At 39.2% G+C, this 11,030-nt stretch overlaps 1 protein-coding gene across 4 annotated transcripts in view; it reads right to left on the bottom strand.

Annotated features, from left to right (window-relative positions):
* Positions 1-843: 843 nt before the first annotated feature.
* AKT1 (AKT serine/threonine kinase 1) overlaps positions 844-11,030 on the bottom strand; it is a 74,929-nt gene continuing 64,742 nt past the window's right edge. For all 4 annotated transcript variants that reach the window (XM_075150946.1, XM_075150943.1, XM_075150944.1 and 1 more), the window contains 3 exons: positions 7,672-7,759; positions 2,826-2,928; positions 844-2,143 (listed from right to left, as the gene is read on the bottom strand). In XM_075150946.1, coding sequence (XP_075007047.1) covers positions 2,064-2,143; positions 2,826-2,928; positions 7,672-7,759 — 271 coding nt within the window. In that variant the 3' untranslated portion in view covers positions 844-2,063. The remainder of the gene's footprint in view (positions 2,144-2,825; positions 2,929-7,671; positions 7,760-11,030) is intronic.

The raw sequence follows: 11,030 nt of genomic DNA, 5'->3' as shown, positions 1-11,030 counted from the left end.
TATTCCTTGAACCAAAAAATGTTTTGGATGTTTAATGGCTTACTACAGTTGCAACTTCTGTGCTTAGTTTGAAGCATAGTGCAGTTGTTCTTGGACGTTCTTGTATTTTTCTCTGTATTCTTGTTTGAAAAAGGACATTCCAGCCTTGTATAACTACATCCTAGAAGCGATTAATATTACTCCCTAGAAAGGAAATGCGGTATTATATATTGTATGCTGGCCCAAGTGACTGGAATAGAAATACCTTTGAAGATTAGGGCCTCAGTAACACAATCGCACTGGCATCAGGAGGACAGCAAAATGAGGCCTGTCCTCATTCACCTCAAGACAAACTATTTCTGGCACAGGGTGTTATTTCTTTTAACAAGCATTTTCCAAAATTATCTTTGCATAATGATCAGCACAGAGATGAAACAACTGAGGAGGGGCAGAAAAGCCTAAATCCCTCGGTGATGTGCACATCAGACTCAAGAAACTGGAGCAGTTGTTGCATCTCTACAAATTCAGGAGGCTCCTACCACAAGAAATAAGAACCTAACTTGTTAAAGCAATTTTTATTTAAGTATTTGGAGGGAAACTTTCATATCATGAGTAAAAATACTAGAGTTGAACGTTGTTAAAAAAAAAAAGTCAAGATGATGGGCTCTCTGTGCAAACACAGCAGTTTCTGATGGAAAGGGGAAGCGAGGGTTTTCATAACATACTCCCTTTCAAATAAAAAATTAAATGCTAGTTAACTGCAGTACATGTCATCATTTTTTATACAGTCAAGAGAATGAAAAACAAAAAAAAAGCAATTTAAGAGAACGCAACCTACAATGGAATAAATTCATTCGCAGCAGAGACAGAATAAGACTGCTTTTATGAAAATTACAAAGAAACATGATACAACAAAAATAGGGTGTGGGGAATTTTCCACTAAGATTAAAAATGAAAAACAAAAAAAAAATTCACTTTTTGAACACCATTATTATTCAAACACATATGAAGTTTCAACCTAGTTTTTTTCTTACACATGGGAAACACTGTTAAAGTGAATCTTCAAGAGTGAGAAGGCACCATGAACTGTTGGCTGATACCTTTAATGCACACTCAAGAAAGAAGAAATGATCTGGCATGATGCAAAAAATCATTAAGTGTTTATATATATTCATATATCTTTTCATTAAAAAAAAGCGGCAACAAGTCATTACTTCAGTGCCAAAATGTACTTTTGTCTGGTTGACTCGCTCATTAAGATGATTCCTCACTTAGACCTGTATGGTATTTTTATACAGTGGTGAAAGTGGGTGATTTTGTGTTGTTGCATTTCATATTAGATTGGTAAATCAAGCGTTTTCTAGGTTCTGAGAAGCCAATCCTATGAAGTATTCCTCTATGCAAATGGAATAATTGTCTAGAATGGAATACTCATCTGTACGACGTGGCAATTTCACTGGATTCAGTTTGATATGTAATGTCTTGTAGCAGATGTTATAACAAAAATAACTTTCGCTTTTTGATTTACCTCACTGAGGCCATTAATGCTGTTCCTATAGTTGGTTTTCTGGAGTTGGATGACATTTCACTGCTGTCCAAAATGAGTTTGAACCTTAACCCTCCAGAGTTTGTTCACTTTGTTGCTTACATTATTGCACTAGCTACTAAAGTCTTATATCTTCCTATATAAATCTAATTGTTCAGAGTGCAGATTCTATATTTAGATAATGAACTGTATGAAATAAATAAAATAAGGGGATTTTCTGGTCAGAGTTGCTGATATGTTGAATACCTTAATTATTTCTAAAGTAAACAGTTTTGGTGTATATTCTTAAAAACCTATGGTCATTCAGCATAAAAGCCTTGACATAATACTTTAAGAATGGATTTGTTTTCCTTCTCAAAAATGCATCAAAGAATTGTTTTAAATACAGAATCTGTGAGGCTTCCTACAAATTCATCTAAATCGTAATACAAACACAGTTTGTAATTCAGATAATATAGAAAGTTCTCTAGTGTCCATTGAAGTAAGGTCCCCAAAATGCAGTCTGTTTTGTTTCTGAATGGGAGAACATTGCAAAACATTAAGCGGTTCCACTGGCTGAATAGGAGAACTGAGGAAAATGAGGTCTTCTCTCGTTATCTACACAATCCATGCTGTCATCTGAAAAATGGAAAAAAAAAAACCAAACAAACCAAAACAGTAGACAACATTTGCTACCTTTTAAAGTAAACAAACAATAAGATAATGCATGGTAAAGTTATTTCAGAAAATTTCACCTTTTCTTCCACAACTTGAAAGGACAAAGAAACAGGAAGCCTTAAATCTCACCCCATTAAATGGGCATCACAGAAGATCCTGATTGTTGTATGTAAATAGTTGTTTGGATGTCCATTTAACATTGCTAGGAGCTGCATTGCTTAAATCCATATTCGGTGTTCTGAATTTCTGGCAATTGCTATTTCAGAGCATCAAACATGCTCAGTTACCACGCAAATAAAATATATTTTGATTGAATATGCACGCTGGTGCTTGCATATACACAGTGTTTGTGCAGATGTACACACGCAAAACTCATGAAAAGAATTATTTTCCAGTGGGAACGTGCAGATTTGGAAAAGACAACAGTACAAATAACTTCACTATCTTCTAAAACAGGTTTTTCATTTCCCAAACTGGAAATTTTCACATCAGTTTACCAAATTCTTAATCAAATACATATATGGAAAACCAGCAAGTTTAAACTGATGCTTTTTCACATTGTCTAAAGAGACCAGGTAACATTACAGCAAATTATTTCTGGTCGTCTGGAGAAAATAGTGAGCAACATTTGGGAAAACTTTACCTTGGTCAGGAGGAGTGATTGTTATCATCTGTGCTGTAAATTCTTCATCAAAGTATCTTGTATCTGTTTCAGATGTAACTTGTGGCTTAAATGGAGGTACAAGCTATGAAAAGGAAAAAAAAAAATACTGTCCATTTACAGGTTCTTGCAGTACTGTTTGAAACAGGTAGAATTTGAAATAGAGTTATAAGCTACAGTGCCTTTTCCTACATTCCTAAAATAAGTTTAAAAAACACCAGTTCATAAAGAAGGAACCATGTACAGTAAAAAGTATTTATTTAGGTGCGCACTACCTATTTATGGGGCATTTGAGGCATTTTGTCGTTGGGATTTGATTGCACAAAGAAAAACCTAGAATCCTAACATTTCTTCAAGTAATAAATAATATGCTTACAAATTTTAAAAATATTAGTATATACTGGTTCCCCACCTAATTATATGGAAATTGTCAACTGCATCTAGTCAGATTTATGCTTGAGGAGGATGAAAATGAATAAGAAAGATGCTCAGTGATACCAAACTGATCAGCTAGACTTGCGTATTACCACAAGCGTTGTAACGTTCACCAAAAAAATTACTGTGCCCATGCAGCTCTGACTGCAACGGTGCTGTAGGTCGCACCAACCTGGGAGAATTTAGGACAAGGCAGCAGCAACATTAAGCGTTTATACTCGCAGTCCCCAAAAGCAGTTTGATATCAACTCTGAACTTAGAAAATCTGGAATGCTTACAAAAAAATCAAGCATGCTTAGCGGTGAACATTCTCCCTCTTGTTACACCACGAGTTGCACTATTTGGGTTTTATTCTTGACACTCGCTTGGGCAGACAGGCTAGAAATGATCCGTGTGTACCTAGGCAAGCTCTGGCAAGAGGAACTCCAGATGGAGCAGAGCTGCTTGACGGGGGCTGGAGGAGGAGCACGCCTGGGAAGCGGGGTGGCGGAGCTGGTTGCATACAGATGCACAGAGTTGGAACACGTACAATTTTGGAGGGCAAAACGGAGCTGGGATTCAGACCTCTCTCACCTCCCCGCTGCACGATGCGGTAGAAACAGAATGTAAACACTGTTCTTAGCCCTCCCACAGAGGACATGTAATAGCTCTCAGCGCTGGGCTTCAGTTCGCCCATCACTGGGGTTAAGCATGGCCATCTTTTAATAGCACAGAGCCACACCAGGCAACAATTTAGGAGCGTGATTGAGGAAGTGTATGGCTTCCAATCTGAAACTGCAGGGAAAGGTTTATCAAGGCAAATGGTAAATTGCTCCAACTGGAATTAAGCAGTGACCCTGAGACTTGCACTTCTGCTCTTACAGAAATAAGAACACCGCCGACAGAAATCACTACCTGCAAATCTTGAGTGTACAAAACACCTCTTCCCCACCCCCAACTTCTCCTCCAGCTTAGATCTGAAGAATCATTTGCTTGGCAAGTCGGTTAGTAAGAAAAGCACTAGCTTGAAGCTCCCTATCGCCAGGATCATCTTTCTGATCTGTTTTGAGAGCACTTACAGACAACAATCCAATGAAGCTCCTTCATTTTCAATGTAAAGACTTTAAGAAGTGTAATCTACACATAAGGTGATATTTCCAAATACAAAGAAACATTCTACAGTTTAAAAGCAATCTTTAAAATTTAAGGGACATTAAAATTCTGTTTATTGTAAGAGAGCACAATTACAGTATATATTCATCATCATTTTTTTGAATTATTAATGATCCTCTGTGCCCAAGGATGGCTTAAAGGAGCCTGGCAAATGTTCCTGTGAAAAAAATTAGGTCCTTAGAAGTGGTCTTTATGTCCTGAATTTAAAAAGGAAAAGGGAACAGGATATCCCGAAGCCACAACTCACTCTGAGCCTTACAGTCCTCCTGAAGCTATTGAAGAGGGAATGCTTCGCATTATAATGTTAATAATGCTATTCTCAATCAAGTCAAACCAGCATATTATGTATAAAAACCCTATTCAGGATGAGCATTCTTTTTTCACATTTACCTCTATTCTTTTTCACCTTACAGCAGTTGTCTGCCTATTCCTTAAAGCGAACCTTGGGTTGTTTTTGACAAGCTGTGCGTGCATGCGTGCGTGAAGTTGTATCTGTCCTTTTAAGCTAATGGTGGTTTTGGCACTCGCAATGCTCCCAGTTGCTCTAGCTTGCTGTGCACAGCACAGAGTGATTTAGGACTTGGGCACTGCAGCAGACACCTGAACTATGCACATCAGAACGACTTGGAGCAGCAATCCTAAGTCAGAACACACGTGTAATGGGCTAGCGTTGCCTGTATCATTTTCCCTTTTATTTTAGTATCTGTTAAAAGCAATTTGAGACAGATTATGATGCACCCACAAGACAATTTTTTTCCCCTAGCTGTCAAATTCAGAACATTAAGCTGGAAACAGAGGGGAAGCCGCAGAAAGCTCTAACGCTGGCTTTACCAAGCAAGTATGTCGCTTTACTGAAAAGCTGTCACTGCAATAGCTCTGCAGTTCAACTGGCACAGAGGTGCCACCCATAGCTTCCCACTGCTGCAGACCAGCATGATACCTGCAGGCTTATGTTGGTTTAAGAGACAAAAAAGACCAGAAAAAAACATGTGATTAAAATCTCATTGCATATGTTTCGCTGCTGGGTGGCAAAATAATGCAAATTAAATCACACCTTTCTTTGCACCAGAGACAAATAAAAACACTCTTTCAGGAGAATCTAATGAATATTTTAAATTCTTGGGACAACCCTAGTTATTCAAAACTCCTTGTAATTCAAAGCAAAGCTATGTTTCCAAAAAGCTTAATTACAAAGCAAGTGTTCTCGATTACCCCAAGCCTATATTCATAAACATATTCACCATTATCTGGAGATAGTGGGTAACCAAGCTTAGCACATAAACACCTCTAGGCAGCTGACAAAATTCAGCTTTTATCCATGAGACTGTGTTTCAGGTAAATGCTGCAAGATTCTCTTTGGGCCACCCAGAACGTAGGCAGCAATTACTCACAGGCTTTTTGAAATCTCTTCATTTGCACAACATGGCTATTTCTACAGTAGGTAATGGTTTACATTCCAATTTCAGATGCACACGCTAACAGGACAGGAGCAAACCCAGAATCCAGCCTCCTTGGATATGCCAAGGTCAGAAACAGTCTCAATTAGCACACTGTGTTCTCCAAAATATGTAACACTTGGAATTTCCTGGTAGTTTCCACAACAACCTGAGTCAGTACTACCACGGGACAATTTATGAAGGCTTTCTCAGTCCTATGGATAAAAAAATTGCCCACAGCTTGTATGATTCGTCCTCTGTTCAGGGAAGCAGGATTACCATCAAATAACAAATAACTTCACTAAAGACATTTGAGCCCCGTTATCAACTTTTTACCTTCAACTGCAAAAAATTAGCAAAATCCCAAGTATTCAGCTTGTCAGCTGGGTGAAAATGGGGATAATCTGTTTAGAACAGTAATTCAGATATACTTTTCAGATTATACTGAATAAACTCCATGCAACTCCCTCCTGCCCTCATGCCTGCACACAGCTCTCTCTCAAGGGATGCTTTGAAAGGACAGAGGTCTAAACTCTATCTATGCTTTCAAGGCACAAAAACTTATTTTATGATTTTTCAGTTCCCTTTAGCTACACAAATCTGTGAGGAAGTGAAAGAAGAGAAGGAAACAGAGCACTCTCTGTAATTGTATACAGGCACTGGACAATTCTCCCACTACGGTATGGAAACCAGTGGTGTTACGCTCTATTTTTTTAAGAATACAAACATTGCTAATAGATCACTGTATTAGTTTTACTGAAAGAATCCAAAGAATTAAAACTCAGTTTCTGCTAAGTTTCTTACCTCCTCCCACCAACTGGAGGGAGAACTAAACTGTATTTAGAGATCAAATGAGATCTGATACCATGAGGGGCTGCAGGGGGAAGGAGGGAAATCAGGAAAGGATGGGATTGAGTGAGATCATGTGGCACCAGTAGATGGGAGCCTTGAATCACCAGACCTATGTTTTAGTTAGCTGCATTTCACGTGAGCATTATGGAAAATGTGGCTTGTGAGAATCAAATGGGAGAGGACAACAGCAGATCACCCCGAGAGCATGAAACAGGGCATCTTGGAGGAGTGGAATAAGTTATCTGTGAACTAAGGGACAGTGAGGCATAGACAATTGATCAAACACACTCATACGGAAAAGGTTGGGCTCTTTGACTTCAGTGGCTCCCATTGGAAAGTCTACGAACTCAGTGGGTCTCAAGGAAAACCAATGAGAAACACCAGACACTTCACATCAGCCCTCTGTCACAAAAAAAAAAAAAAATTACGCTTGGATTGATGTAAAAGCCTACACTTCTCTGCATTTGTCTATTCAGTCTAATTTCATCACTCAAGATAGGAAAAATGCAAAAGGAACAAAGAGCCCATCTTCCACTACTGCTTCTAGGAAGTTTTGCTTCCAGATGCTCAGGAACCAACAATAACTCCTGGGCTCACAAAGGATATGTCAGTTGATAGCAGGGAATGGCACCAAGAATTCACAGAAAAGCCATTTTAAAAGCTTATATACTGTCTAAATTTGGAAGCAATTTTGGTTACATCCTATTTATTCAGGCACAGAAACAAGTGTCTCATTGAGAGATACTCCTCTCACTGAAAAAAAAGCAAGCTTTGGTTCAGAAGTAATCCCATTACAGTATTTCAAGAAACATGAAGCAACTTGGCCTTGTTAAAAACAATTGCAAACCTCTTCCGTGGAGGGCTTCTGTGTACCTTACAGAGGGCAACAAAATTTGAAACATTCAGTATATCCACAGCTACAATTGACCTTGGAAGAACAGTTGTATAAGTACCTTTTTCTCGTATACATCTTGCCAAACAATGCCAGCAAAAAATTTGTGCTGCATAATCTCCTTGGCATCATCAGGACCGCCACCTAACCTGTTTGAGGCAAAATAAGTAATTAAATGTTTGAGTACAGTTATTTTTCTCATACAGTTTTTATTAAACGGTAAATAAAGAAATTCTGAGTTTATATAATACATTTGGGAGCAGTTCTAGCATTTGCTTCATATTTGTTTTTTGTGCAAGGGCTGCAGGATAGTCTATTTTAGGCTTCAACACAGTTCCACTAAAGATTTGAAAACACTCTAACAAATAGAATAAAGGTCTCTCTCAAACAAACAAACAAAGAAAAAAAGTAATAATCACAATTCAAAAGACCTGCCCTTCAGGAAAGATGCTGTGCTAGGGACCACAGCAGATCCTGCAAGTGAAAGGTCTGAGCCACACACGCTTTTCTTTCTAAATTAGTAAGTGACTACCCCTTACAATTTTCTAGACCAGAGTAATGCCAGCAGTAAAACTGAATTTGATTTTGAAGTGTAAGAGAGGCAAGGATTTTTAAGACAAACTGATTTATGCAACCTGACTTAAATTTCCATTAAAGAAAACAGTTGACAACTGCAGTGATAATATCGTGTTGTATGCAAATCTTTCCTCCTCCTTGGCTTCACAAAAGCACAAAGAGTGTTTTATTGACTTAAGGTATATGAAGATAAAGCACTTTTATTCCAAAATAAAACTGTCCACACAGCTTATAGATGCAATCAGTTTAGTTGCAGTCTTGAGCTAACAGATGCTTAAATTTTGCTGTGGAGGTTAAAATGTTCTCTGAAAGACTGAACCACATCTGCAAGCAAAGGCATGCACTGAGAAAACAAAACACATACTGAGTAATCAGCAGGAGACTTACTTTCAGGTAACAAGGTTAAGATGATGCTCAGGGTTTTTTAAGTACAAGAGGTGTCACCATGTTCATCCAAGCTGACCTCTAGTATCTGCTTGTTCTCTGATTCTTGGTGCCACTGGCAAACTGAGATATCTCTTATTTTTAGAGCTTGGAACAACAGCTCTACATGACCAAGGTTAGAGCTATAACACTGTAGAAAAACGGGCCAAGGACTGTTCTTTGAACCTTGAAGCCAAGCCGCCCGGCCAGGCCTCCTCCTTCCTGCACAGCAGTTGGCCCTGAATCTCCTCGGGCCACATGTGGTAACCCTGTGGCCCTAATACATGATTATTTGGGGTGGAGGGAAGGGTTTCGGTTCAGAATATCAGAGATAATGTGAAGGCTATGCTACATGCCATTGAAGTGGTATTTTGACAGCTCGTGAACATACTGCATGCTCTGGGACGTAGTTTGAAGGCACAATGCTATTGGGACAGCACTGGACAATTGTTTAATGAGGAGGAGTCAAATACGGTGACGCTTTGTCCATACTGCCAACTGGGAATGGATCCTGGTGCATGCAACCCTCTCAGCCATGCCCAAGTACTGTCTTCAGAGAGTGCAAGTTGGCAGAGGCCACAGCTGTACCAGAGAGACCAAGCAGCAGAGGGCCTGGCAGCTCAGAGTCCATGCTTGCTTCCCAGCCCTCTTTCATTTACTGGCACAGCAACCTAAGGGGTTTGCTCCTTCATGTTCCTTCAGGAAATGTGCGGTGGAACAGGGAACAGATCCCCAGTCTTTGAGTCGCAGTGTTGGGTGATGTTCTCCTTCCCCAGTAAGCTCTAAGGCCAAGCCTAAGTTCACCTTAGAGCCCCACAGGCCAAACCAAGCCAGACGATGGCTTTCCCATCTGCCTGGCAGCGCGTTATACAGCTGCAGAGCAGCCTGGAACAGAGGCAAACTCCAGGGCAGCCTGGGAACGGAGACAAACTCTGCGAGTAATCATCTCTCGGCTGGTTCCCCACAGGTCTAGAGGTTTTGCCAAGTCTCTACCAGGCATCTCGTTGCTTCCCCAGTGCAGATGACAATGGTCGGTGAAGAGGAGGGTGGAGTCAATCCTCTTTATCCACAGATGTCAAGAGACTGCACTTCTGCACAGAAGATCAGGAGTGACTATAAGCTAAGAAGAACCTGAACTGTGTTCCGCAGAAGCATGTAGGAAGGCTGGCTGGCTGCAGCCATGTACAAGTGCTTCGGAGAATGCGTTATCTAATACGATACGATGATCCATGAAGGGCAAATACATACTCAGGGAAATGCCAAGAAAAACCCCAGATGTTTTACTTACCTTTTAAAAATCTATACTATTAAACAAATCCATTCAAAGTGAATGGGGAAATGATAGAAACCTCATATTTTGGATATGGACTTATTCCAAAATACACTTTTGTTTTTCAGAATTAGTATGAAAGGACCCTCTCAAGGAGAACAAAATTAAATCAGCACCTAACACAAAAATCATGGTTAAGCACCACCGAGAACTGAAAGAGCAGCAGGTTTGTCTTTCGTAAGGACATGCAACAACTGAAGAAAAATACAGCAGGAATAAGTGTCTTGAAAAATTCCTGTACAATAAAGTTAAATTCTGTGCATTTAAGTCTTCAGACAGAACCAAAATAGTATAAATAGGACTTAAAAAGAAAAAGCTACTGAGATTTACAGTATCCAAGGAAATATAACAGAAAGCGTAGAGGCCAAAAGGCAATTTAAAAAAAAAAAAACCCAAACAAAAAAACCCTCAAAACCAAACTTCTGTCTAAATTGGTCTCCTTAAAAAATACCTGCCAAACAATTCTGGTTATTCATTTAACTTTCATCTATATTTGAGAGCATTTGTTTCTACATTTCAGCTAAATCCCAAGGAGAAAATTATTAATAAAGTGCAACATCAATATTAAACTGAAACCATTTCCACATTTTTAATTTTTATGAAACTGTGTATTGCTTGCAAGTCCCTTTAATCATTTAATAACAAATGTCTGTGCTCCACGAGTCAAGGGCAATCAGCTATCATTCCACAGTGAAATCATACGCAAATATTTTCTAAAATGTGTGTAATTTTTATTTATTTATATATAAAAAATATAGTGTATAAACCCACAGTCAACAGTGAAAGTAGTATTATCACTGGCCAGGAGATTGCAATTAGTGGGTCACAGGAAAAATACTGTTTCGCTACTTGTCCATGTAAAAGTAAACAGTGCTCAGCACCCAGTTCCATTCCCAGCTCTTTAAGAAGAAACCCACAAACTTCTAGTTTTATAGTTAAAAAGTTTCTACAGTAGGGACAGCCAGGCTCCAACACACGAAAGTGGGCAGCAACCGCCTTCACTGCCCTGCCAAATAATCCCATTCATAAGCTCGTGCTTCACCATATTAGGAGCCACAATACAGATTCTGACTGTGGGCGACTCCTCTTCT

Source organism: Calonectris borealis, chromosome 5, assembly GCF_964195595.1.
Source record: "Calonectris borealis chromosome 5, bCalBor7.hap1.2, whole genome shotgun sequence".
Classification (NCBI taxonomy): Eukaryota; Metazoa; Chordata; class Aves; order Procellariiformes; family Procellariidae; genus Calonectris; species Calonectris borealis.
The sequence above is the reverse complement of the archived record's forward strand: the minus strand, read 5'-3'. Positions and strand labels throughout refer to the sequence as shown.